This window comes from Letharia columbiana, assembly GCF_014066305.1.
Source record: "Letharia columbiana isolate WasteWater2 chromosome Unknown Sc0000035_s1, whole genome shotgun sequence".
Taxonomy (NCBI): domain Eukaryota; kingdom Fungi; phylum Ascomycota; class Lecanoromycetes; order Lecanorales; family Parmeliaceae; genus Letharia; species Letharia columbiana.
Genome location: NW_023501079.1, coordinates 319,683 through 346,654, shown reverse-complemented (window position 1 = coordinate 346,654; position 26,972 = coordinate 319,683). Strand labels below are relative to the sequence as shown.

The 26,972-nt window shown below is 51.4% G+C and overlaps 10 protein-coding genes across 10 annotated transcripts; 6 read left to right on the top strand and 4 right to left on the bottom strand.

Moving 5' to 3' along the window:
• Positions 1–1,184: 1,184 nt before the first annotated feature.
• HO173_008904 (uncharacterized protein) lies at positions 1,185–4,758 on the bottom strand (the record flags this gene model as incomplete). Its single annotated transcript, XM_037310800.1, has 4 exons — positions 1,185–2,513; positions 2,879–3,225; positions 3,390–4,552; positions 4,685–4,758. The coding sequence occupies 4 exons, from the start codon at positions 4,756–4,758 to the stop codon at positions 1,185–1,187; spliced, it is 2,913 nt and encodes a 970-aa protein (XP_037162364.1).
• A 1,058-nt stretch (positions 4,759–5,816) lies between these two features.
• Positions 5,817–7,529, top strand: HO173_008903 (uncharacterized protein; the record flags this gene model as incomplete). The annotated part of the gene is made up of 3 exons (XM_037310799.1): positions 5,817–5,999; positions 6,058–6,875; positions 6,926–7,529. The coding sequence occupies 3 exons, from the start codon at positions 5,817–5,819 to the stop codon at positions 7,527–7,529; spliced, it is 1,605 nt and encodes a 534-aa protein (XP_037162363.1).
• Positions 7,530–11,518: 3,989 nt separating this feature from the next.
• On the top strand, positions 11,519–12,673 carry HO173_008902 (uncharacterized protein; the record flags this gene model as incomplete). The annotated part of the gene is made up of 1 exon (XM_037310798.1): positions 11,519–12,673. The coding sequence occupies one exon, from the start codon at positions 11,519–11,521 to the stop codon at positions 12,671–12,673; it is 1,155 nt and encodes a 384-aa protein (XP_037162362.1).
• A 314-nt stretch (positions 12,674–12,987) lies between these two features.
• HO173_008901 (uncharacterized protein) lies at positions 12,988–14,433 on the bottom strand (the record flags this gene model as incomplete). The annotated part of the gene is made up of 1 exon (XM_037310797.1): positions 12,988–14,433. The coding sequence occupies one exon, from the start codon at positions 14,431–14,433 to the stop codon at positions 12,988–12,990; it is 1,446 nt and encodes a 481-aa protein (XP_037162361.1).
• Positions 14,434–16,135: 1,702 nt separating this feature from the next.
• On the top strand, positions 16,136–17,533 carry HO173_008900 (uncharacterized protein; the record flags this gene model as incomplete). The annotated part of the gene is made up of 1 exon (XM_037310796.1): positions 16,136–17,533. One exon carries the CDS (start codon positions 16,136–16,138, stop codon positions 17,531–17,533), a length of 1,398 nt encoding a protein of 465 aa, XP_037162360.1.
• Positions 17,534–17,761: 228 nt separating this feature from the next.
• On the top strand, positions 17,762–18,157 carry HO173_008899 (uncharacterized protein; the record flags this gene model as incomplete). The annotated part of the gene is made up of 1 exon (XM_037310795.1): positions 17,762–18,157. The coding sequence occupies one exon, from the start codon at positions 17,762–17,764 to the stop codon at positions 18,155–18,157; it is 396 nt and encodes a 131-aa protein (XP_037162359.1).
• A 685-nt stretch (positions 18,158–18,842) lies between these two features.
• HO173_008898 (uncharacterized protein) lies at positions 18,843–19,013 on the bottom strand (the record flags this gene model as incomplete). The annotated part of the gene is made up of 1 exon (XM_037310794.1): positions 18,843–19,013. One exon carries the CDS (start codon positions 19,011–19,013, stop codon positions 18,843–18,845), a length of 171 nt encoding a protein of 56 aa, XP_037162358.1.
• Positions 19,014–20,428: 1,415 nt separating this feature from the next.
• HO173_008897 (uncharacterized protein) lies at positions 20,429–20,818 on the top strand (the record flags this gene model as incomplete). Its single annotated transcript, XM_037310793.1, has 4 exons — positions 20,429–20,442; positions 20,498–20,601; positions 20,660–20,751; positions 20,813–20,818. 4 exons carry the CDS (start codon positions 20,429–20,431, stop codon positions 20,816–20,818), a joined length of 216 nt encoding a protein of 71 aa, XP_037162357.1.
• A 563-nt stretch (positions 20,819–21,381) lies between these two features.
• On the top strand, positions 21,382–23,852 carry HO173_008896 (uncharacterized protein; the record flags this gene model as incomplete). The annotated part of the gene is made up of 3 exons (XM_037310792.1): positions 21,382–21,562; positions 21,877–22,075; positions 23,282–23,852. The coding sequence occupies 3 exons, from the start codon at positions 21,382–21,384 to the stop codon at positions 23,850–23,852; spliced, it is 951 nt and encodes a 316-aa protein (XP_037162356.1).
• Positions 23,853–24,287: 435 nt separating this feature from the next.
• Positions 24,288–26,872, bottom strand: HO173_008895 (uncharacterized protein; the record flags this gene model as incomplete). Its single annotated transcript, XM_037310791.1, has 4 exons — positions 24,288–24,409; positions 24,587–24,983; positions 25,057–26,588; positions 26,668–26,872. The coding sequence occupies 4 exons, from the start codon at positions 26,870–26,872 to the stop codon at positions 24,288–24,290; spliced, it is 2,256 nt and encodes a 751-aa protein (XP_037162355.1).
• Between the last annotated feature and the right edge of the window lie 100 nt (positions 26,873–26,972).

Genomic DNA, 26,972 nt, shown 5'->3' with positions numbered 1-26,972 from the left:
GCCAAGCACGACTTCCTTGAACATACTCCGACGCTTCTACCTCAACTCCAACTCGAGCTTGGTGTTACATGCCCTAGCTGCGACCCCTCGGACTCACTTCAAAGCATACGATCCCTTTCACAAGCCAAGGCTAAGCCAGAGTGGAAAACATTGGTCTGACATCTTTAGATGGACCAAGCTCTCACATTCACCCATCGCCAGATCCTACGTGGATGCTGCGGGGCCTTGACATCGGAGCGAGTTGACAGTCCCTGGCTTTTATTCTTATACTCAGCGTCATGTACCTACAATGGTGTCGTACTCAGCTTGATATAATCTTCCGAAAAAATATTACAGTAAACATTTGCAGGTCCGCGCTTCTTTAAAAACCACCCTCTACCACCTGCCAGCTGCTTCAACTCTAATACAAACCCTGCTCTACCTAATGGATGGATGCAGAAGTCAGGAGCCTGGTGCCGGGTTCAGATCAATGAACCGGACCGTCCGCGCGAAGAAACCTTCCTCCCAGCGAGGACTTCCCCACGGATCCAACATTCGAAGATGATGGGTGCGACGGCAGCTGAATATGTGACAGCATCCAGCGCGGCCCAGAAACCCCCGATTCGATCCTTAAGGCCCCGAGAACGTCCCCTGGGTCCAAGACTCTCACCGGCCATTCTTATACCATGGTGCATGCATGACCAGATCGCGGCGCAATAACTTCACGCATCGATGCGAGTAGCGCAGGGATTGACGCACTCAACGACACTGCCGGCGCTCACAATAAACTTTTCCTTAAAAATTGTACGCGCGCGTTGGATTATAAAAGTAGCTTTAGTTCAATGCCGACTTCATAAACGAGACCCAACCGCTCACACCCATCGCGATTTGACTCGCTAGTGTATCCAAGTGATCGAGACGTACAATCTGGCTTCGACCCGCATCAATGACAAGTCTTCTCGCGCACATTACGGAGTATGACGGTATCACATTTTGATCAATTGCGGTGATGTTTAACCTTCTATATTTAACGCAGGCCAGCAGCAAGCATACATTTAAACCCCCCATCCTCACTATATTTCAATGCGATTGTGAATCCGAACGAGACACTCGTGATAGCTCTGAAACAGTTCCGTTCGTTGCGTTGAATTCGCGAAGCAATGACACTGCTCAAGATAGGAAGCGAGAGGCGCCATGTATCCCTTTCAAGATTTAAGGTCTTGAAGATCCAACTCCTGCCTTTGCAACCGTTTCTCCAACGCCTCCATCTCGCGCCCGATGATCTTGTCCTGCGGCGCAAACATGTACGCCTTCATCAGACTCCTAGCCCAGACCTGCTTCCTATCCAACGCCTGACTCGCCACCGCCATCCTCCAATAGACCTTTGCTTTTTCGGCACCGGTGACAAGATTCGGCGTCCCATCCAGTATGCTCTGCTGCACGTCCGCATACTCGATGTCCGAAATGGCTCTCTCGCCCCAGAAGTACGCCTGCTCCCAATCTTCCATCTTCAGGTACGCGGCCAGGATGTTCCAGCTTAGCTGCGAGCCTAGGTGGTGGCGGACCAAGTCGCCGCGCTGGCCGTCGAAGCGGCCTCCGGTCAGCGGGTTAGAGGCGAAGTAGCCGTCCAGCATGATGGCAAAGCGTTTGCCTTCCACGATGAAATGCATCGCTTCGTAAGCCTGGATGTAGATTCGAATGCTCAGCGCGTAGTCCCCCGCCTTGAAGGCAGCATTACCGGCATCTTTGAGCCCTGCCGCCGCCTCGAGGTAATCAGCCGCCGTGGGATTAGGGACGCCCATCGCCTTCCTCAGCTCTTTCTCCACCGCCTTGTTCCTGGCCCCTTTGATCGTCAAACCGTGCAGGCCCTTCAAAACCGCAAACGGCATCATCAGCGCCTCCTGCAGCGCCTTCGGGACGACCGTCTTCTCCGCCCGCCCCTGCGGGTCCCGGATCGCGAGCGTGACGTGCAGCAAGCTGCTGAAGTTCGGGCTCAGACTGCTGGCGTAGAAGAGCAGTCGGCAGAGATGGGGCAGATCGGCCAGGCAGGTGACGTAGGCGTACAGGCGCGAGGTGTCCACGTCGCCCATGAAGTCCAGTGCCACGAGCATGTGGGACTCCGGGGACGGGGATCTGTCGTCGCCTTCGGCGATGATGGGGAATTTGCCTTGCACGAGGATGTCCTGTTTGAAGGACGTCCATGACGTGACGATGTTGATGAACCTGTTCTCGCGCAGGACTGCGGTGGCTTCGTCGTGGATTTGGCGATTGGTGGCCAAGACGGCCGTTTGGAGGCTGTAACGGGCGCGGCCGAGACCGAGATCGATTCGATTGCGGCCGGTGGAGAGGAGGTTGCGGTAGATTTCGTTACGGAGCTCGAGTGGCAAGCCGAGGAGGCTGGGCCTGGGAGGCGGTAGTACAGAGGAAAGAGTTTGAAGGTCCATTGGCGAAGCTGAATGTTCGTCGAAGGATGGGCGAGGATGTTTGACACGTCGAATTTTCAGCGGCGCGTGGGAAACGCGCCTTTGAAGCCCCTGTCCTTCTTAGCGCTGAACCTAGACTCGAAAAAGCATCCGCCATGTTGGATAATACTGCTTTGTTCGTTCCCTGTCTGTCGATCTATAATGATGAAGAGAGTAGGAGATGCTTTGGTCAGAAAACAACGTGTAGCAGTATTTCAAGGAAACCCAGTCGCCAAGTGCACAGAGGTTGTTTTGTAAACCTGAAGGCTGGATTGAGTAATGCTCCGTTGAAGCCACGGAAAGGCTTGGGTTTTTTCAGCTATGTATGCTTCGCGACCTTTTTGTACAACAGTAGACACCCGGCCGCGCTCAGACTATCTGGACACCCATAGTCAGGCCTGCCATGGTCATGGTCATAATCGAGCTCCCGTTCCTACGTAGCCGTCGCTTTCGCTCAAAGAATCCTCACTCTCACTTGTCCACACGTTCATATGTGACGCGTCGATGTCGCTGACTAAAGATTCCCCTTCCTGCTCGGCAATCCTTGAGCGCTCCTCCTTCAAGTAATCCTCGAGGCTGCTATCGCCCCCTTCACCCACGAGGTATCGTCCGATCAGCGTCCCACTTGCGCGACGGACATCTCTATGGTCATCCATGTTCCAGAGCTGCGATATTAGATCGAAGACCCCATACACGCTGGCTTCTTTTAGCTTCGTGGTCTCACGAATCGTGGTAAACACTGTGTAGGAAGAGGCTTTTCCTGGATGTGACGATGATTCATCCACTTCAAGATCCCCTAGTGAGAGGTTGGAAAGCGTGGAAGAGTGTCTCGAACAGAATCCCTCTAGGCTATGAATACCGACTCTGAAACCTTGAAAGCGAACCGTCTTCAAAAAGGCCAGTGGCACAAGCCGACGACAACCATTAGACGGCAAAAATTGTTTGGACCGATGGAGAGGCTTAGCCCTTCGAGACCAGGCGCCGAATTCATAAATTCGGGGAAACGTCCTTTGATCAAACATTGTCTTTGAGCTTCCATGTCGCTTGGGGATGCGAAATGTGGCCTGGTCTCTTTGATCCAACAATCGTCGAGAAGATGTATGCCGAGTTTGGTGAGGTGAGATATGCTTCTCTTCATGGCTACAAAGACCTTATCGCCCTCCAAGAGGAGTCTCCAATTGAAGGACCCAAAGATAAAGTTACCGACTCGAAGAACACGCTGGTTGCTGCCTTCTGAATCATTTCCTCGTAGATAGCCGCCATTCGGTGTCCTGCCACCTAGACTAGCACTGACCTGGTTGCTGGCTGTCGGAGCGTTGTAATTGGCATTGCGTGAATCCCGGCTACTTGCCTTCCGAGCAGGTTCACTACCAGCGCTGCCGGCTTGAGTGTTCACGTTTTGACCTCCGTGAATGGCTTCATCCACCGCAAGCAGTAGTGAGCGAGTAACAGCAACACTATCCGATTCAATGGATGGCTGATCGTAAAAGGCGCCATTGAGAAGTTGGGCAATTTCTTTTTGATAGCGGGAATAATTGCCGTGCTTTGGCATGTAGATTGTTCTCAAGTTTGGAAGATGCTGAAGTGCATCCGTCAATTTGCTAGAAAAAAAGTCCGATCGCCAAGCGCGGTCCTGTTCTGCGCAATAGTTTTGATAGGTCGAGAAAGCCTGATCTAGTCGTTTTTTGCCGTACGTGTTACAAGCTTTGATAGCACCACACCCGCGATGATAAGCTCGCCAGGCCCGTTGGCTAGCATTGAAGGTGGGAACTGGAATGCCGGAACACCGTTTTCGAACGGCCATAAATTCTGGCGTTTTGATGTTACGCTCCCATTCTGTTCGTTCTAAATCCGTAAAGAAGTCGTGCTCGTAATGCAGGCTGTGCACAAACTTGTTGATGACAGGATGGTAAGCTATCTCCAGTAGTCGGTCGAAGCTGTCCTCTTTGAGTGTGAGTGTGACCGTTGTAGCGATGTACTCGAGGCCGATTGCAGCGAGCATCTTGCTCATAAATCGTATACTAGCTACTTGAGTCGGTGTGAGGTAGCTAAAGATCATGTGAACTAGTTCCACCGGCATACGGTTGAGAGGGAACCTTGGAAGTTCAGACCTAATGATGGGTAAGTTCATTGATTCTAGATGACAGCGGTTTGACAACATTTGCACGACTACGATGTATGGAACGCTCGGAGCGTTGAAGAAGCCCTCCGGAAGGGTTAAGAAATTCAAATAGAAGACTTACTCAGTTGGAGCTGTGGGCAGGGGAGCTGAGTCGTTGATAGTCTTCTGAGCTTTCTTGGTCTTTGGTCGTGCCATGTTTACTCACAGGAGCTTAATCAAATTTCCCTCGCCAGGAGGGAGACTGGAGATTTTGGTCTGTTGGGACGTCGAACAAGCTGCCAAAGGGAGTGACTGGCGCGGTCTCGACTATGCTTCGGCTAGAATAGCATACTTCGAGTTTCAACTCTTTAACAATAGACTAGGGATACAGCAAGACGTGAGCTAGCTGCAGATTGAAATCAGTATCCCTGAGTGTTGGGGCCGTAGTAATCATTACGACCTTCTCCTGCTTTGACGACTAGTCAGTGAGTCTAAGATCGAAAACTCAGATTGTGTCATGCCAGGCATTAAGACCATAGAAGCTTTGAGGGAGCTGAGGAACGTGTGGTGATAGAGAAAGACTGGTGGGACGATTGTGTGTCACTGTGCGTCAAGAATCATAGACGCGTTTGGCGCACTAGCGGCGAAATGCCAGCACGTGACATTGCTTGGCAACAGTACCCTAAACCGAGTTAACAGTGATCTCCTGAAGTAGACCGTATTCTATGAATATAATGTCCAGTCGCATAGGAAACACATTCTTCTACGATTTCCCCCCTCATTAAGACAATCATGATCATCATTCGCCGGAAAGTTTATCCATTTACAGTTAGCTCGGCCTTTTGCTAGCCAAGAAAATTGCAAGATTTTGCAAGTCTAGAGAATGATGAGCACGACACGCTTCAAAAAATTACGTCATTTCACCTTCCTGGTAGTACGTGTGTCAGTGGTTCAATACCAATAACATGGCGTTCGGTCTTGAAATGCTTGCTAGAAGATGAAAAAACTCTTTTCGAGGTTTTTACGTCGGCTGATTACCGAAATCATCATACCTACACCGATTGGTGGGTTTTAGAGCGCTTTTGTCATAAAAAAGGCGTCAATTTGCCGGCGGGTGGTCCTAACCTCGCTTAATCTCTTGCCTCTTCCATCCTTCTATCAGTCTGTCACCGAGAGCAGTCTATCTTTGAGTCCGATAGACACACTCAAGTTTTATTGTACCCATTACCCCACATTTGCGTTTTTGACGCTCTTATTAGACAAATACGGGTGCAATGACCGCACCCAGCGAGGTAGCATTCAGTGTTAGCCCACCGAAGGATCCAGCAGGGGTTGAAGAAGGGGAAGGCATGCAAGCCCGCATCGAGCGGCTTGGCAGGCAAAGACCTGCCAAGTTCAAAACCGTATGGACAGAGTTTGGCTTTTGCTTCTCACTGTTGGCATCCATGATTATGGCAGTAAGTAGTATTCCTGGCCCAAGTCTATGTCAACACCCGCCACTCACCATGTCGGTAGGAATATTTCGTCAGTGGTTTCAACGTGATCCTACCGACCCTGGCAACCGCTCTCGACATCCCTGCCCAATCACAAACGTGGCCCGCGAACGTATTCTCTCTGATCACGGGGGCTTTCTTACTTCCCTTCGGCCGCCTCGCCGACATCTACGGTGGCTGCACCGTCTTCATGTTCGGGATGATCTGGTTCTTCCTTTGGTCTTTGATAGGAGGCTTCAGCCGCAATTACCTCATGCTAAACTTCTGCCGCGCACTTCAGGGTCTTGGACCTGCTGCGTTTTTACCTGCTGGGGTCATGCTGCTAGGAAGCATCTATCGCCCAGGGCCGAGGAAAAACCTGGTGTTCAGTCTTTATGGGGCTTGTTCGCCAATAGGCTTTTTCACGGGTATTTTTTTTGGTGGACTAAGTGGACAGTATCTACCTTGGGGTTGGTATTTTTGGATTGGATCGATATTACTGTTTCTGATTAGCTCCATTGCCTTTTTAACGATACCGTCCGATCGTTATGAGAGGCAGGCTTATGAAGTCAAAATGGACTGGCTGGGAGTCTTTACGATCGTCCCAGGGCTGTTGTTGGTTGTCTTCGCTATTACTGATAGCTCACATGCTCCTGATGGTTGGAACACACCTTACATTTACGTGACCTTTGTCTTGGGCTGTCTATTTCTAGGTGGAGCCATTTACGTTGAGGGGTGGATTGCAAAAATGCCTCTATTACCTTTCGATCTATTCAAGGTCAAGCATATGAAGGCGCTTGTGGTTGCGCTGTTCTTCTCATACGGCGTATTTGGAATATACCTCTTCTATGCTAGCTTCTAGTGTGTACTCATCAACCCCCGGCTAGTTCCTACGCTGACCCCAAGTCTAGTATTGAGAAAGTATTGCATGCGACTTCCTTACAGACAACGGCATGGTATACGCCAATGGCTGCAGGCGGCATCTTCCTCGCAACGGCGGGCGGCTTTCTGCTTCATCTACTACCAGGAACAGCCCTGATGATAATCTCAGCCACTGGCTACGTTGTTTGTGTCCTGATGTTCGCCATAATGCCCGAGAACCCCAACTACTGGGCCTACATCTTTCCCGCCATGATCGGCGCAACCGTGGGCGTCGACATAACCTACAGCGTCAGCAACATCTTCATAACGACAAGCATGCCTAGGAAGAGACAGGGTCTTGCAGGCGCTTTGATTAACTGCCTCGTCTTCCTAGGCATCAGCGTCTTTCTCGGGTTCGCTGATATTGTTGCCACTGCTACATCCCATCTTGGGCTCAAGGAAAGCTACAAGGTGGCGTGTTGGTTTGGTGTTGGCTGTGCGGGGGTGTCTTTGCTTCTGCTAGTGGGCTTTGTCAAGATCGACAAGGCCAAGAGTGACCTCACGACAGACGAGAAGGCTGAGTTGGAGGCAGAAGTCAATATGATGCCGGTTGCTTCGCGGCCGGATGAGGTGGAAACGCGTAGGGAGAGTTAAAATGAAAACCATGTCAAGCTGAGATTTCAATCGCTCTGAAGCATCTGTTTGACCCAGACTTACGCTGCCATCATGGTCACCATCTGGAGTACAGGGCTCCATTTAGGGAAAAAAGTTGCTTCCAAGTGAGCCACATGACGTACAGCTTCCGCGTCATCGGAATAGCTGTAAGTGCAGTCAAACTCACCCCGTCAGCCTCGGAGTCCTGCATCTGCGATGTGTCTGATGCGTGCATATACCTGACAAAACTTACGTCATCGGTGTTCTCCACAAAAACAGCACGACTTTTGACATCACCACCGGTCTAGATATGTCACGGGCGGCATCACGAGTAAGCAATGCCTGTGTCTTCGATGATAGAGGTGGGTATCTCAGTGGTGTTGGTAAGGATGTATCTTTGAATTTCCGCGCTTGAAGCCAGGAATGTCCTGCTTTAGAGCCGTTCACCGAACACGAAGATATGGCGTAGGGCAAACAGTTGACATCCGCGTCGTCGGTCTGTCCGGAACGCAGATGATTCGAGATGTGTTCACACGGGAATCTGCACTCAGGCTCACTCTTTTTTCGAACACAATGTCCACTGCCACGATCAGTGCTTTCGTCATCCTATCTGCAGTGTTCACAGGACTAATTTGAAATGGAGGACGACTCAGTCGATGTCATTGTCGATGTCGATCGGTATCCTTTCAAGGCTCGATTGTTCGATCTTTGGGCGGGCGGTTATGCAATTAACGCTATGTGTGTTGGTAGGCAAGGGAGATCTGGATCCTTGATCTCTCCTAATAAGACGTGATCGCTGGAGACATCGAGAACAGCTGGCATTGCGTCCCGTGACCTATCGAGCGGGGCAGCCAGCTGCGTTTGACAAACATGAGGCGAAACGGCCTTTTCCCCACTTTCACCCCACAAAACATCCGCCAACCTCCCCTCGAATCCCGAGGCCTCCTCTTTTAACACTCCATCGCTAAACAAATTTCGATGCCATAAGAGCACACCTTCTATTCCTACGCCCGTGACCCACCCAAGGAGCGCGGTCTCCACATCCGGTATATCAAAGAAGGTCAAATACCCTCCTCCACCCCCTTCTTTATCTCCTCTTTCTCTCCTCTCCTGGCTGACAAGATACGCCCACGTAGACGACGGAGGCGGTCGAATGAGAGAAATACCAGGAAGATGCCCTTGTCAGGACGACCCCAGAATAGGCAGCCGGCAACCTTTGCAAAACAGAGAAAATGAAGAACAGTTCTGGAGAAATCTGCATACGTTGACGGGTCTGCAGAAAGAATATTTGGCGTTTGAAAGGGATGAGAAGGCGCGGAAGGATGAGATGAGTGGGGATGCAACGTTATGAGCCGTCTTTGAAAAGGAGTGTAATGTGCAACAAGCTAGTCAGAAGGATGGAGCCAAATGAAGTTCGTTGTCGCTTGTGGATGACCTTCCAGCATCAGCTGGGCGTGAAGCGGTGAAACACTTATGCAGTGGCATACGCGATCAGGCGTTCCGCTGAAGAGTACTGTTGCTTGCGACCATCCAGCCAAAGGCTGTTTTACATAAGCATAGTTTGTTGCTTCATAATCTGGCCTAGAACGCTGAGACAGAGGCAAGCATACGACCTCAATCGTCATGAAAAACATGCAAGCTGGTTGGTGGTAGTGGTGCCGAATGCACTACCACAGTATTACAGGAAACCGTTGAAGGACTCACATAAATGAGGTTCGGGACTAGGAAATCTGCAGACTACCCGCTTCAGTCCAAGCCGTTCATGCCTGGGGAGGAAGAGTTGACACAAGTGCATCAACAATCGAATCCGCGAGAGTCTCAACACACTGAGTCGTCCAGCACCTCGATCCGACCCTCGGACAGTAACCATCCAAGGCAAGATGGCACGGCTCCAGCCATTGTGGCCATAAAATCTCTGGACCCAAATAAGCGCCCCACTCCATCCTGGTGCCAAGAGACCATTCTGAGGAGAAGACTTTCAGCTTGCCGGCAAGCCAATGGAAAACAAGTCTGCTCGCCATAACACTCATCTTGCGCAGCCAGCGTCTTCCGCTTGTCATTACACCTCGATCGGGAACAGTGGTGATAGTACGCAACCCAGCTATCAACAGACCGAGAAATGCTTCTACCACGAGAACCTACCGCTCACTGAGTGAGGTGGCCGGGCACATGAACGTTGCTATGCAAGCGAACGACTCTGATCGAGAGCTTACCCGTCAAGAGACTCGGCCGAAGGCATCTTTGCGGTATTCTGACTGCGAGAATGAGGCCTCAAATGGCGCTGGTACATCCTCAAGACCGGCAAGCATTTGGGCTGTGCAGAATTGAATTCGAAGCTCGGCATCTTCGCATATCCCCCGTTCCATACACATTCCTACGAGTCCACCGGCCGTCACCGATCCTCTAGTAACCCAACTGTCTTTGAAGTTATACAAACCTCCAGACTAGCATATTATCCTATGTGGACTGTATAGCAATGCCTCACAACCGACAACGTCGTCGAGGCCCATCACGCGGCCCTGTCACTTTCCCTCTTCGTCGATCGAGCGCCTCTCGTTCGGGCGCACCATGAAAGCGTGTATGCTTCGTTGATCAGACAGTCGGCCTCGGCGACCAAGGCACCAGCAGAGGTCTCTGGCAGTGAAGAAGAGGTCGGAGGGCAAGCGGTAGGCGCTCCCCAAGCAGGTGCGACGTCGACGGGGCCCATCAGATGCACAGCAGCGAGTAGTGAAGATACAGGAGCCAAAGCCAAGACACGCTACCCGTAAAGGCTGGAGTAAACCACATTCGTATTCACGAGCTCCACGCGCATTCTCGGTCTCTTCTCAACAACTTTTTGTGCGTTTGGTATGTCCGGTATAAGCGTGAAATCCGATCGCGTGAATGGTGTATCTAGGTCCGATATTGTATGATAGAGGCTCGAGAGGGTTGCTTGATAAGCGTGAGCATCAATGTCGAAATACTTAGTTTCATGAGGAAACGCGAAATACTAGGAAATGCGAATTTTTTAAATCCGATAAATCCGACTTAGATGGCTACTACTAGCTACCACTACCACTTATTCAAATGGCCTACTACCATAGTCTACCATAATGACCATTGCTACGGTACCATAGTCGCCGCCTGTAGGCCTGGCATAGTAGGTGTCCCTGCCTTAGACTCAGACGTGGCCTGTTTTTATCTGGCGACATATGTATCTAAGTAGCATTCGATACCCCGAAGGCTTCACCGCAGCCTTTATCGCAGCAACTACAGTAAGGTGAAAAGGGGTAAAAGCAGTGGAAGAGGTGGAAGAGGTAAGGTAGTAGAAGAAGAGATAGTAGAAGAAGAGGTAGTAGAAGAAGAGGTAGTAGAGGTACGATTTTCACGAAATGGTAGACCGATAAGGCCTGAAAACGGTGAATGGGTTCTCCGATATAGAAGCCTTGGTAGCAAGAAGGAACCAGATTTTTTCATCCTTATTGTGCGGAGTTGTCATAGAATTTTGGTGAGAAGTAGGCATTTGAGTGTTGGACCGGACTTATCGGATCTAAAAATTTCGCATTTCCTAGTATTTCGCGTTTCCTCATGAAACTAAGTATGCGCTTACTCATATCTACCCGGATATACGCTCTAAAATCCGATAAATCCGAAACCTCATAATCCGTCGTTTTAAGATAGTATGATAAGTAAATAGATGAAAAAATTAAATTAATAAAGTGTAGGATACGGTTTTTTAAAGGGGGTTTCGGATTGCGGTGGGTTCGGGGTGAGTTTTCGGTGTGACATGCCCTAAAACCCATCCTCATCTACTCCCTTACGCGACGTAATTAGAACTTAGGCATTTCGATGTTACGCCGGATTTATCGGATTTAAGGGCGAGTAGATACGAGTATCGAGCAATCAATGCCAAGAAATTCGGTCAACGAACGAAAGTAGAAAAGAAGCGCTGCCCCTTCCCGTGGGGAAATTCCCCGCAAATCCATACCAGTCAAACATCCAAGACAAAAATGGCAGCGACCCTAGCTCACCAACCGGCCCCCAAACCCAAGAGCCTCCTCGGCCACCAACGCATCCTCGCTCCCACGGCAGGTGTGCGGGTATCCCCGTTATGTCTCGGGGCCATGAACTTCGGCGAGGCCTGGTCGGGCTTCCTGGGCGAGTGCAACAAGGAAACCTCGTTCGGCATGCTCGACCACTTTTTCGAGAACGGGGGCAATTTCATCGACACGGCCAACAACTACCAAGGCGAGGAGACCGAGAAGTGGCTCGGGGAGTGGATGGAGTCGCGGCGGAACCGCGACCAGATCGTCCTCGCGACCAAATTCACGTCCCCTTATCCGTCCGAGCCCGTGACGATAAAATCGAACTACCTAGGTAACTCCTCCAAGAGCCTGCGCGTCTCCCTTGAGGCTAGCTTGAAGAAGCTTCGGACGAGTTACATCGACTTACTGTACATTCACTGGTGGGATTTTACCACTTCGATCCCCGAGATCATGAAAGCGCTGCATCACGTCGTGGCTTCCGGGAAAGTGCTCTACCTGGGGATCAGCGACACACCCGCTTGGATCGTCAGCAAAGCGAACGAGTATGCCCGCCAGCAAGGTCTTACCCAGTTCAGCGTCTACCAGGGCCTATGGAACGCTGCAGTGCGCGACTTTGAGCGCGACATCATCCCCATGTGCGAGTCCGAAGGGATGGCTTTGGCTCCATGGGGCGCACTCGGCCGAGGCGCGTTCATGAGCCCGGAAGATTACGAGAAGAAGGAGGAAGGTCGCAAGGTTGGCCAATCCGAAAATGGGAAGAAAGTCTCCGCAGCTCTCGACAAACTCGCAAAGGAAAAGGGAACCCTGATCACCAGCATCGCATTGGCGTACGTGAGGCACAAGTCGCCGTATGTCTTCCCGATCGTCGGTGGGCGCAAGATAGAGCATCTGAAGAGCAACATCGAGGCGTTGGGTATCGAACTGAGCGATGAAGAGATCGATGAGATTGACGGCGCTGCGCCCTTTGACCACGGATTCCCACTCAATTTCGTTTTCGAGTATGGAGGTGGCCCCAAGTACAATTCCAGGATGGGTCCGGGCGATATTTTCTTCGTGAAGTCTTCGGGCGGTTTGGACACTGTGCCGAGGAGCAAGGCTCCGAAGCCTCACAAGGACTGATTCCTCTTGATGCCATACGCTCGAGTGATAAGATTTGGGCGAAGACCCGCTCATCAAATATAGGGCATATATCTGATGTAGAGATTTGAAACGATCATGGATTTGCAACGTTGGCAATTCGCTTGAATATAATCCGAGGATAGTAATCGCATCTTTCCCTATTCTCGTAAGATCAAATTTTGACCAACAAAAATTTCAAGAGTATGAGAGCGTACTTTAGAGGACGTGGAGGTAACAAACCGCTCGTATCCAAAGTCCACGGGTAGAACCCCCCTTCATCCAACATCTTCTCAACAATTTTCCCAATTCCTATGTCAACTTACTTCATCAACACCCCGCTCTACAGCATCATAAGCCTCCCTTAAAACCTGCACAATCGTCTTCAACTCTGCTTCTGTGACAGTATAAGGCGGAGCAATCAACACATGATCACCCCTGACCCCGTCGACAGTTGCTGCCCCAGGATAGAGAGCAACTCCTAGATCAAAAGCCTTCCTCTGCACCCTATACCCAAATTCGGTCTTCGGCTCAAAGCTCCTCTTCGTTTCTTTGTTCTGCACAAACTCGATGCCCCAAAAGAGGCCCCGGCCCCGGACATCGCCTACGTATTTCCTACCCTCTAAAGCCTCACGTAGTTCCCTCTCGAGAAACAGACCCCTGTCTCTGCACCGCTCGACTAGACCGTCTCTCTTGATGATCTTCTGCACAGCCAGTGCACTCGCGCAACTCAATGGATGGGCTTGATACGTATGCCCGTGATTGAACATCCCCGTCCCATCTCTCAACCCCTTGACCACCTTCCGACCAACCAACACACCCGCAATCGGCGCATAACCGCCGCCTAATCCCTTACCCATGGTCATGATATCCGGCACCACGGCCTGTTGCTCAAAAGCGAAATAAGAGCCGCAGCGGCCCATCCCGCACATCACCTCGTCCAGAATCAGCAAAACGCCATACCTATCGCATACCTCCCTCACGGCGCGGAAATAGCCAGAGGGAGCAGGCACGCATCCGGACGTTGCGCCGACGATTGGTTCGGCGACGAACGCGATGACGGTCTCAGGCCCCAGACGCTGAAACTCACCATCCAATTCTTCAGCGAGGCGCATGACATACTGCTCCTCCGACTCCTCTGCACGTTGATACTGATACGCATACGCGGGGCCGACATGGCTCACGTTACTCAACAAGAGCGGCTCATACGGCACCTTCCTCGCGAGATTACTGGACAGGGACATGGCGCCGAGGGTAGCGCCATGATAGCTCTGCCTCCTGGCCACGAAATGCCTACGCTCGGGCCGTCCGCCCTCGTAGAAGAACTGCCGCGCGAGCTTCATCGCCGCGTCCATGGCTTCGCTGCCGCTGCCGACGAAGAAGGCCTTCTCGAGCCCGTACGGAGCGCCGACGTCGAGGATGACGGAGGCGAGGTCTTCGGCCGAGGACGTCGTGTAGGCGCCCGTGTGCACGTAGCTTACGGTTCGCATCTGCTGCAGGGCGGCGGCGAGGACCTCGTCGTTGTTCTGGCCGATGCAGGAGACGGCGGCGCCGCCGCAGGCGTCGATGATGGTGCGGCCGGAGGAGAGGGTGAGGTGGATGCCTGAGGCGTGGGTTACGGTGTCGGGTCGGTGAGCGAGGGAGCGGTGGAGGAGGGCGGGATTGTGGAGGGACTTGGTTTGTGTGGCGGAGGGTTGGAAGCCATAGGAAAGAATGGTGGAGTAGGGATCCAGGGTTGGATCGGAGGTGCTGTGGGGTGCCATGGTTAATGGGTGGGTGAGATGTTTTTTGTTCTTCTGGAAAGATAGGGATGGGGCGACAGTAGGTGAGATAACGTCAATCAATTACTCAAGTATTTCTAAGATGACAGCAAAGGTTTGCCTCAACGCGAGAATGAGAAAGGTGTTAGAAAGACGCCGCTATCATGCTGAAACAATAATGGGGAAGAGACAAGAACGGGAAACCCCACACACGCCGTGGGAGACGGAAAGCAAACCCTGGCGGCTGGACTTCTCTTTCTAGGCGTGTTAGTGCCGCAATACGCTCACTGCCGCCCTAAACTGTATTAAACCCCTACATTTTGGTTACCAACATCGAAACCTAAGCGAATACAGGCGCTTGACAGCCCCTATCAATTTCTTTCCATATCAACCTCATTATTACACCGTCCCATGCGCAGGAGAAGAAAAAGAGTAAAAAATCTTCTACTATCAATACTGATCAAAGACTCTGTAAAGTTGGGATGTAACCGAGCGAATAGATTGGCCGCTTGCAGAAAGTTCCATTGGGGAAAACACTATTCGAGCGAGTTCTAAAATTTTTTGGCGCAACAGCTTTATTATACATAAAAGATTAGAGAAATACATTGTTTACACGTGAGTATGGCTGATGCGACAAGTGCAGCAATCACAGCCAGATTTCACTAAAAGCAGACTCAGCCCCTACCTCGTAATATACCTGGACGTACTACCCGATAAGATTTCACTCTTTAAAATAATTCTTATAATTTTTAAAAATTTAATTTTATTTTTTTTGTATTGCTAAAGTTCTTAATTACGAGAATATGCAGTGCACACGTTTTTTCATTCAGAAATTGATAAAAATGATTCGCTTACAAAGTTAATATTGTTTGATTTGCAAAATGAATACCAATACAGATATATTATCAAACATTACACTCATGACTAAATCTCATATTCAACTGAACAGGTACGGGTAGATGTACCAAGTCGCCCCGTCTCATACGTCAGCTTTCGCATCTAAAATCCAACGATGCTGTTCACGCCCGGCGATCTTTCGACACAATCATACCGACTCCACCGAACAACAGAACTGCGACTCCGGTTGCTCTCAAATATCCCCAGGGTCCATCGGGTACCTACCCGGGCAGGAACTCCTTCCCTAAAGATCACTCGAATACGTTTTTCATCTCGCGTTACGCAGGATAAGTCCACGCACGCTTTTACAGACGTGTGATTGTGGAGATGGGAGCAAGTCACGAGTCATGAGCCAGCGCGGACGAAATATATCGTGAGGGATCTGCAGGCGTTTGAGAAAGGCGAGATCGCGAGCAAGACGCGAAGGGGTGGCTGTCGATTCTTCGTACTATGTATGCGTGTGGGAGTATTTGAAGCCGTCTACAAGCGATGATATTCAACTCAGGGGTATTGCGCGTGGCGACTTGTACAAAATGTATGGATTCTTGAATGTCAAATTCTAGCCGTAGGGTTCATGAGTCGTCAGTTATCCTCCCAAACTGACCCACCCCGCATCCATCCCTTCCGTGTACTTTCGTACATCAAGGCCGGATTCGTCGTCCCGCATGGCTGACTAACGTTCCGATTTCTCTAGCCTTCCCGAACCCACCTGGGATTCTCTGATTCCTAGATCCCTGCTTCGTCGGACGGAGTCATAGTTGGGGTTCTTTCCATCCAGCTCGCGATGTCAACTGAGATGGCGGCCAGAATGTACCACCAGGTACGAAGAAGCCGACCTAGGTACGTTCTCGGCCACCCGGTGAAGAGCTCGGCTGATCCGCGTGACCGCGTAGACGACATCGCTGCCAAGGAACCCGGAGAGCAAGCTTACCTTCGAGCGCTCCTGGACGCGCCTTTTGTGTTCGGTCAAGAGTGGAAACAGACTAGCATTGATGGTCCTCCGCAGATTGAAGATGTAGTGCAAGTTTGTATGCCACGCGAATACACGACTAATCCGTCGCAGGAGGTCCTTCGGACGCGTCTGGGAAAGGTCCTGATAGCGCACTGTCGGGGAATCCGTCTGGACCCTTACAATCCAAAGATGTGGATCGATCGGGGCCGTCACTTTAGGGAGCTCGGTTACGGAGAGCTCGCGGTTTCAGATGCATACAAAGGCCGTCTTCTGCTAGACTCCTTTCTAGGTGTCTTCGACACCAAAGATGTATATTGGGACCTTGACAAGGACAGCTTACCGTGCAAGGTCAGCGCTGCTCTGGCAGGCATTATTGGGAAATTAGACACAGGAGTTACTAGACAATGTGATGCCGGTAACGTCTCCATTGCCAAATCGCTGCAGCAGCAGGCTTTCCTGGTCATGGCTTCGGCTCTGCTCTGTGTCAGAGCATACCACGACGCGATTCAGGTCCTCGATGAGGCGGTAGTGCTCGGCGGTACGTCCGAAGAATTACAGAAACTATGCTCGCAGGCGAAAGAAAGATCAAGATCTATGGAGCAGCCGATTCCGGCTCGGGACCAAAAGCCGGGGTACATGCAACGATCAACCAAACAAGGTGGCGTTCAACGAGTCGCTTACCCTTGGATCAATCCTGAGGAACTTGGACGCGGAAACAAAGCAATGAAGAAAGCCAAAACCAAATTTGAGGCAGCTTCGAGAAACGCCACGCTGGGCCCAAGCTCTCTGGGCGGCACAACAAGCGATAACCTTGGTGTTTTTGCTCGGCAGGATATTACACGAGATGAACTAATCGTGACGGATAGGTCGGCCTTCACTGTTTTCAATGTTCAGGGTAAGGATGACTGCTGGGCTTGCTCTAAGCCAGTTAGCCGTGAGATTGTCTTTATGAATTGTTGCAAAAACAAGTTTTGCAGCGAATCATGTAAGACCGAAGCCGTCAACACTTACCATCGGGTTCTATGTGATAAAGACTTTGAGTGGCTTTATCGTGCTAGCAAAGATGCAGACCAGTCCTCTAATGACATGGTCCCGCTTATGTTGATGAAGATACTGGCCACGGCTGTACAACAAAATGCAAAACCCCTCAAAGGTACGTCTTTTCAGAGTCCGAACTTTACTTTCCCACTTGGAGCTCTAGCCATGAGAGGCATCAGATCAGCGCGTACTCCAAGGGCGGAGCTCAAAGCTTGAAACCTTCTTCCGAAAAGGCAATGCTGACTCCGATATCTTCTTCCTCCAGTGGCCTGCGTCGGGAGCTTAAAGATCAACTATGAAAAGAGGACAAGTTCAATCTTCAAATTCCACGACAATGTCGTGGCTCCAATTAGAATCCTGCAGACATTCGGCATCGATGTCTTCAAAGATATGCGCTTTGATTCGTGGGCGTTGCAGACGCTTATTCTACGGATTGAAAACAACATGTTTGTCAACAAAGAAGGCGACGTGGTATACTGTGCCATCTCCCCGCTGTTCTGCATGTTCAATCACGACTGCGATCCTTCCGCCGAATGGCCAGCCTACGACCAAGGCGGTCCAGTGACAGTGGTTGCGAAACCAGATATCAAAGAGGGCGAGGAGATCAGCGTGTCATATATCCCTAACATTCCGTTAGAAAAGGACAGACGTCTGAGACTAACGGCTCAAATCGGTGGTGTGTGTGGTTGCGCCCGTTGTTGCAAAGAGAGGAAAATGCCTCTGGAGGAAGAAAGACCGCCTCACTTTGAGCTGTTGCAGTTGCTGAATGAGGTCAGCAATGGAAAAGGTGACCCTCAAAACGAGATTCTGAGACGTCTGAGAGATCGATATATCTCCTGATAGCCGACTTTCTGCAAGCAGAGGCTGGAAAAGCATCACAGCTGGCTGACTTTGCATCAGTTGAAGTAGAGAGTAAAGCAACAGACTGATGCCAACTCTCTGTTTGAAAGAAACTTCTTCATGTGGCAATTGAGTCATCGTTGGAGCGAGCATGAAACAAATCCATAGCCAAATAATACCAGGCGGCGTACTTTGTTCGCTGGGTTCTTTACTCTGTAATTAGGAGCCTGAGACTGTAAGGGGGCGAGAAGTAATCGACAGTTAATAAAGTTGCTTAGTCAGCAGTTTCGCCACCACATTTCGGTCACATATCACACTCCCTCGCCCATCACATAATACCGCTGGTGTGTCGTCCAAACCTTTTAATCGCTCTTTTAGCCGAGCTCCAACCGTTCTATACGAACCCGGGCGACTTGGGAACCGCGATGTGATGACATCTTCAGCCTGCTCTTCACCAACGAGTGACAGTGGGGAGGAGGCCGGTGAACACGGCATAAGAGGCATGAAAGTGCGGCGCGATCAAATTAAACCGCCTATCTCGTCAACTGCCGAACAAGTCGATCTTCAAACTGATTATTAAGGCAGCCGCAACGCTTCTTCATACAGCGGACACGAAGTACAATCAGCGGCCCCATATATCTAGATTTGGCCATTCCGTGTCTCGGATCAACTTGTGCGGTTTGATTTACGGAGTGGATAATGTCAAAGCCGTCCTGGAGGAACGGCCTGATGCGCGAGTAGAATCTGATACGACTTTGCTGACCTTCCTGCGGGCACTCATAGCAGTTGCGCTGAAGGAATGGGTCGTCAAGGGACAGCACATCCCACTGCCACCGGAATTGTCAGACAGATCCATCTTGATGCAGCGATATGAACAAACTGTCGCTGCAGGTCAGTCGAGGTATCACAGTCACTAAGCTGTAGGATATTGACGAGTCTAGTCTCACCTCGGCTGCATGAGCAGACCTCACAAAAGGCCAGTGACGTCCTTTTTAGGCAGGATATCCATCCGAGCGGCACAGTACCTTCTACATAGTTAGAAACATTTCCCAATTGCAGCGTCGCAGGCATGCGAACCTTGCGCAGAAATCCGGACCAGGTCTTTCTTAACGCTCTGAAGCTAAGGGGGCTGGTACCGCTGAGGAAGGATGACTTGTTCTTCCGATGATTTTTCCAGATGATCCCTTGAGCAGCGGTCAGTGCAATGTGAAGGAGATGGGCACGCAGTAGGCGGCAAGGTGCAATTGGGCCTCTGGCCGGCGTTGATACAGAAGAAGATACCGGATAGGATGCGGGATCAAGCAGCGGAGACGGTGTTAGTTCGGGTGCACGAGACATTGCAGTGAACGTCTCATTGGAGTACCATCTTTTGGTTCTGTGCTTGGTGCTTGACTCCTGCGCCCTTCCGACTCGCCTCGACAAAATTCTTTTACAAGCCGCCAAGCTTTCCACACTTTCTTGGCCGATGTGATTTTGGCTACGGTTCCCTGTGACGTGGTTTTCAGTATGGAGACGTGTAGGGCTGTACGCTATTACAAAGTTTCATCTTTGACCCTCCTATCAAAGACTGTGGAGACAGACAGTGGAGCCTGAAGATCATCACCCAGGACCCTGTATCACACGTCACACGTCACAGTCATTAATTGCAAGCCATGGGTGTCGTCATTGTACGAGAGACAAGCTTCTGAAGGGACAAGATTCGTAATACTACTCTATTGGATTGTCTAAGCGGCGGAAGGAAGAGGAATTGTTGGGCAGGCTTAGCGTAAAGAGGAAAGGAAAGAAAAAGAAAAAGAAAGAAAAGAAAAGAAAGAAAAGAAAGGAAGAAAGAAAGAAAGACGAAGAATGAAAAAGAAGGCCGAGGTCCACGTCACATATATTGGAAAAAAGATGCATTCCTCGTCATGCCTTTTCATAAAGTAAAACAGAGAAGTATGTCACACTTCCCCTCAAATCTCGGGCGACTCCGCCCCCGCCTGCACTTTCCTCATTTTCATTGGTGGTGGCTACTTGCGCCATTATTATTGTGGCGTAAGACCCTGAAAATCGGTCACGGGGGCCCAATTAGCCCGCCAAGACCCCACTTTTGTGTCGTCCCACTCGTGTCGTGACGTGCGCGGGGTAAGGTACGGCCGAGTAAATAAAAGGTCCCCCTCAATGCCAATTTTTTCTTTCTCTTTCACAACATCCAAACTCTCACACATCCTCAAGCAAATCCCAAACCACAAAACTTATTCCAATCCAAACCCCAATCACTTTCAACCACTCAAAATGGACGCCGCATCGTACGTTCCATCAGCAAGACCTCCATTTCTAATCTTTCGCTGACTCCTTCATCAGGAACATGGCCAAATCTGCCTCTGACACCGCCCAGAGTACCTTCAACTCCGCCAGCGAATCCGTCAAGGGCACCACCGAGCAGGCTAGCAAGGAGGGAAACAAGAGTACGTCGAGATGCTTCTGCAACCTCAAATTATGCACACCGCCTAACCAAGAATACAGATATTGCAGAGGACTCCGACCAATCTGCAGGCACCCGTGCCTCAGCCGCGAAGGACGCTGCTAGCAACAAGGTCGGCGAGGTCAAGCACTCTGTACGTCTTCCCCCTTTTGGACCATAATCACGATGCTATTGAACTGACTTATCTACTCTAGTCCTAGATACATATCTTAGGACCTGACGGTGTGAGGGAGACACTGGTTTCGAGATGGACTCAAGCTGCTGGTGACACTTCTCTGCTCTGTGGGAAATGAGCACTGCTTAGACGGATGTTACGATAGCATGGATGTTCGAAGATGAACTAGACATCATAAGATAGCATTAGCAAAGAAATCAAAAGTTGCTCTGCATGCTCAAGTCCCTAGTGTGCTGCCATCGTGACGTTTCTGCATTCCTTTTATTTTGTAGATGTTTCCCAACCTAACATGTACTCCATTCACAGGTCAATCTCTATTCGTGTTCTCGCTTGACACATTACACGTTCCACGGCCACAACGTACCCGAACCCCTAGTGAAAGATTGGGAGAAAACTCCATGGTTACCTACAACAGGGCACACAGAACTGGGCAACTCGGTGGCATTTATCCATGAGACCCGTGGTCTGAGCTCTGTGCTCAATTCTAGACTACAGGCACCCGATCATGTCGCCTAGACGGACATCAGGCACAGCAGTCAGCAGCAACCCCCAGTCTCCAAAATCGCAGACACGGCCGCCACACGCATCATGCCAAGAATGGCAGCCAGCACCTCACGGAAGCTGCCAAAGCCTCAGGGTGGCATGACCTTCGCCTGCGGCAACCCGCCCGGAGATGAGTGCGACTTGGTAGGAGCCACAGTGCTTGCCAGATCCTCTTGGGTCTCTCTCCGTCCGTACCGTCAAGGGGATTACAAGCACGTTCTGCGAGGTGGTTATATCCTCCTTCTATTCCTCAGCATATTCCCTTTCGAGATGGAGCAACTGCTGACTGCCTCACTCAGACTGCAACGAACCTTGTTGCACCGAAGTCTTCCCTCCTCAACTCCTCCCTCGCCCTCTGCTTTTGACAGCTCTTCCTACCCTTGACTTTACCCTACCTCTCCTGAGGCACGACATGGCCCTCTTCATCACCACGGATCTACCCTCCGCAATCGGTCATCTCCAGCAGCACTGGCAATGCTTCTCTTGACCGATGGGGTACTCTGCTGGATGCTGCCCTTGCTGATGCAATACGAGATGAAGGCGAGAGAGATCGAACTGTTACTGGGAGACGGGAGAGGTCGGACCTAGGCTTGGAGGGATCTCGAGGTCTGTCTGAAGAGCAGGGATGGGCCCACACAGTCATCGCCGACTTTGAGGTGGTGGCAGCGGATGCTCTTTCCGGCTCGGGAGAAGGTCGATGGACCGCGGCTGGACAAGAATGCAAGGAAGATCAGAGGCGGTCAAGGGCTGACTCCGTGCTCCCTTCCAACTGAGGGATTTGTTCGCCGGTTGGATGCGCGGAAGATGATGGAACAGACTTTGGTGCTGTGGCTGGGGAGCATGCTCAAGAGAAATACGCCACTGGGTACGGGTACATTTGGAGATTCCAAGATACGGAAATAGGGATTGCAGGATGAGCTTCTGAGGATGTTGGGGGCCATGAAGGGGAGCAATAATCGTGTCCATCGAGACATTCTGTGTGTCTAACGCCAGTTTGCAATGCGATTGCAGAGACTAGCACGCCCAACAGACGAGAAGGGGACAGATGGACGTGCATGCAATACCAGAGTTTACATGCTGAGTAGTCGCTTGTCGAACTTCCAAGCGCGAAGAAAGATAGACAAGACTTAGCGTCAAAGGTCCGATTGTAAATATAGGATATCCGATAATCTTCATTCCAGACTTTCCGACCTCCACACTTATACCTCAGACTATCTCTCTCCCATACCAACCATCATCAATTTGGCAGCCTTTACGTTCCCAAGAGGCACAAACGGGTATCTCTGGACAAGTCGAAGCAAAAAAACCAAAACAATATCCCCTCAGACTCCGTCACTTCCTACTCATCAGCCGTGCGTCTAATCTGGAGTCTTTGCACCTCATCTTAGCAAGCAGAACTCCGTTCACCCGCCCCACTGTGCTTTCGGCTCCAAACTCCCAGGTATCCGACCCAATCTGTTTACAGTCAAAGCCCATCAACGAACTTGAAAGGCCTGCTGCTCGAGAAGCCCCTCATCACCGCCCTTTCCGGTGCCAGAAACTCATCGTGAGCTTTTCCTCCATCGGCTACCCCATCACTCACGCAGACGACCGTAGATTTTAAAGAGAGTTCTTATCTCATCAGCAAACTCCGAGTCTATCCAACCCTTCTCACTTCCATACTAACACCGGCACAGCAATCCACACGCCCGCAGACCTCCCCCCTTGGCACCACCGAGTTTTAATTCACTACCATCGAGACTCGCACTTGATTCCTTCGCCTCAGCGTCAGCAATCCCCCCTGGTGTCACGATCATGAAGTCTATCAGGGAGCTCACACAGACCTTTGCGATCCATCACCGACATCAAAACGAAAGGCGTGCCACTTTCCAAGCAAAACAAAAACCCATCTGCTCTCTCCAGCAGCCGCGGTGTCCGGTCTTCCGCAGAAGCTGAGAACGCTAAGGTACTGGAAGGATGCAACGCCTTGTCCGTTCGGCAGAAAGGAAGGAAGGAAGCCCAACACCCTCCATGACGTTCCTAGAGCAGACGAACCATGCCCCCTCCATCTCCGAAACCTTACCGAAAGTCAAGGCGGCGACCCCGACACGAGCCGGACGGCCGGTCTTCCAGATACGAGTGACGTTTCCATCGACTCCGGACTCGTGACAGACTGGCCAACCCGTACCTCGGAGAGAAGAAGAAGAAGAAGAAGAAGAAGCGCAGAAGAAGCGCAGAAAGAGCGCGCCGTGCGAAGCGCCAAAACGGGGCGACTCGGTGAAATTCAACCACTACACCCGCCCCCGCGAGCAAACCTCTCCCGTGCTCCTCGGCGCATGCACGAGAAGCTCCGGGCGGAGTCCGACGTCGAGGCCGTACAGCCGGCCCATGAAGGCTCTGGGCCGAACTTTCGGAGCATCAGAGATGGGTACGGCGCGGAGGTGGTGAAGCGGTTCGGAGGGTTGAGGGTGCTGGGAAAGAAATTCTTGGCTACGGGGCTGGTGCAGCTGTTTGGACGGAGGGGCATGAGGTGGTAGAGAGGGGGGAGAGAGGGGGGGCAGGGGGGAAGTCGTTCCGTTTGTGGGCTGCGAATAGATGTTTCGGCGGCAAAGAGTTTGAGGATGGATGGGAGCGGTTGCGTAGAAGGGGAAGGGGGTTTAAATGGCAATATGGACGAAATGCTTGTATCGATGGATCAAAGTACGACTACGGAAAAAGTTCCGTCCGGAAAGAAACCCTTATGATTATTCTAAACTGTCCAGAAGAAAGTTAACATCCCTTTTCTTTTCTTTTCTTCTTTCCAGGAAAATGGATGAAAGTCATGAAATCATTGCTGCCCCCTTTGCTCCCAATCACACTGCACTCAGCTACCCTTCCCACAAAACCTCCCTCCCCAACCACACCCACTTCCCCCTCACCACCTCCACCACTTCCCCCACCTCCACCCCTCCACCCCTCCACTCCCGACTCACTCACGAACCAGCCACCGAAAAATTCCGATGCTGCACGGTCCCGATGATGGAATTGAGCACGACCTCCAGACCCGGCGTGACGATGGCCTCGTTGCAGGAATACGTCAGTGCCGTGTCGGCGACTGTTGCACACGGCGCAAAAACCCACACGTCAGCGATGTGGGAACGGGGGGGAAACGTTGGACGTGGTAGAAAATGTTGGGCGGAGAAGGGGGGGGGGTGGAACGTGAGATGAAGGGGGAGAAAGAAAGAAAGAAAGAAAGAAAGAAAGAAGAAAGAAAGAAAGCGCACGCACGCACCATAATCCTGCATCCCGACCGTAGCGCTAGCCCCGTCCGCGCTGATCTGATAATACCGATAGGTGAAGATGCCGGGGCTCAAGCTGTCGTAAAAGACGGTGTAGTGGTAATACTTCTCGTTGCCGCCGTCGCCGTTGCCGCAGCAGTGGCTGAGGTAGTACTCGAAGGTGACGTTGGTGGCGGGCGCGGCGCCGGCCTGCGCGCTGGTGATGTTGTTCGTGGGCCCGTGGCCGTACTGGTAGTAGATGCCCTGGGGCTGGCCGGCGTAGATGTACGTGTCGTCCCAGTAGGGGAAGGCGGAGTAGGGGGGCACGGGGTCGTCGGGGTAGTCTTCGTTGCCGATGGAGGGGAGGCATTCGTTGTCGTATTCGCGGGTGCCGTTGTCGAGGGAGAGGATCTGGTGGGGGGGGGGAGTGGTTAGTGGAGGAGGGAGGGCGGGTGGATGTGGTGGGAGTGTGGGGGGGACGAACTCCGTTGGTTGAGACCCATACGATTTCAGAGGAGTGGTCGAACATGCGCATTTGGAAGGGCAGGGTGAGCTCGTAGGCTGCGTCGTCTATGTCTGGTGGCGGGGCGCCGCCTGCACTGAAGGGGCCCAAGGGGACGGCGGAGGTAAGGATCAGGGCGGGAACGTTGCTGGGGAATACGACGATGGTCGATGTGATTGTTGAGGTTGCTGTGGCCGCATCTGTGATGTCGTTCGTTACTGGAGTCCCGGTCACTGTTGTGGAGTAGTTGCCATTGTTGATGGTGGTGTCGGTGGCTATGATGTAGGTTGTGTTCAGTGTTGCGTACGGTTGCTCGATGTAGTGTGTATAGATAAAGGTGGTGGTTATGAAAGTCGTGACACTGGGGAGAGGCGTCGGCATGGCGATGTTCTGGGAGCATGCTGCGTTGATAACGCTAGGATTAAAGGTCTGCAGGACCACTGGTGTCGTGATGGTTCTCAATCCTGTTGAATTACTGATGGCTGATGTTGCATTGATTCTGGCCGTTGCGTTCAAGCTAGCTGTTGCGTTGCTCCTAATTGACGTTGCATAGCTGCTGACTAGCGACGTATAATTGCTTGCTGATGGTGCATGATTGCTCACCGCTGTTGCGTAACTGTTGGTTAATAAGACATAGCTGCTGGTAGGTAAAGTACCGCTACTAGCTAATGTCTTATTGCTACCGGCTGATGCCGCGTTATAGCTGGCCCCTATAAGTCGCGGTTGCTGTTCATCGACAGGATATGGTTTCCCGGGCATATATGGCAGACCACGCTTTTTAGCACCGAGTGACGGGCCTACAACTGTAGTACTTGCAAATACCACAACCTCATCCGTGGTAGTGACGGTAGCGGTAACAGTGGGTGTTGTTGATATTGTGATATTAAAAGAGGGTATGCTTTGAGTTGCAGTCGAAGTCAGGGTCGCAAAATTTGTCGTCGTATCGTCGGTTGGTCTTGTAGTCACAAGGGACGTAGCTGAGACATTTGAGACGATGGTGACGGTGATTTGGGGAGGAACAGTATACCCAAGTACCTCAGTGCACCATACCGTGAGTCTGTCCTGAGAAATAATAGAACTGGCTTGCGCGATTGGGTCTCTGAAGCTCGATGCTGGCGTGGTGCTGGAACTCGACACCAACGTAGTGCTGGCACTTTTCAGGGTAAATGTGGTGAAAGCGATGAAAGAGCCCCTAGAGGTGACAGAACTCGAAAACACACTGGGTGAGGTACTGGAAATCGAAGAGATGGCGGAAGAGTTGCTGGAAGCTAAAGGGGGGATGGGAACAGTGCTAGAAGAATTGCCCAGACTCGAAGATGGGCTGTAAAGTAGAGATGACGCAGTCGATGAAATATTGAGATCCGAGGAAGAGCCGGCTGGAGGTGGCTGTAGTTGCGGCTGTGGTTGCCTCCGTGGTCCACTCAGGCTGGCCGTTGGTCCCACCGGGGATGTTTGATTGATGCCGAAATACGTAGGCATGACTAGAGGGCTTGGCAAGTTTGGACAAGGGGCAGCTGTTAAGGAAGACAGATCAGTGGTCAGCGAGAACAATGCAGATCTCCGGTGGCCACGGGCTCGTCTTGACCAACTTACGATCTTGAACTCTTAGCTCAGTGGCCGTACAATTTCCTGGCAGAGGGCCCAAGAATACTCCATAGAGAGCGCCAGCTGGATCAGCACAGAATCTGGCTGTGCCGCCTGAAAAAGCCTCATTGTTCCAAACGATTGTTCCTCTTGCTTCGTCTACCGCGAAGATGCTATCTATCGCTTCCACGTACTCAGACGCCCTGAAAAGCATGAACGGCACCCCTGGCGCAACAGATACTTGATCACCTCCTGAGTATAGGAACCCGCTACTCAGGGTAAAGGTTGACGCTTTTTGGCAACGTGCTTCAAGA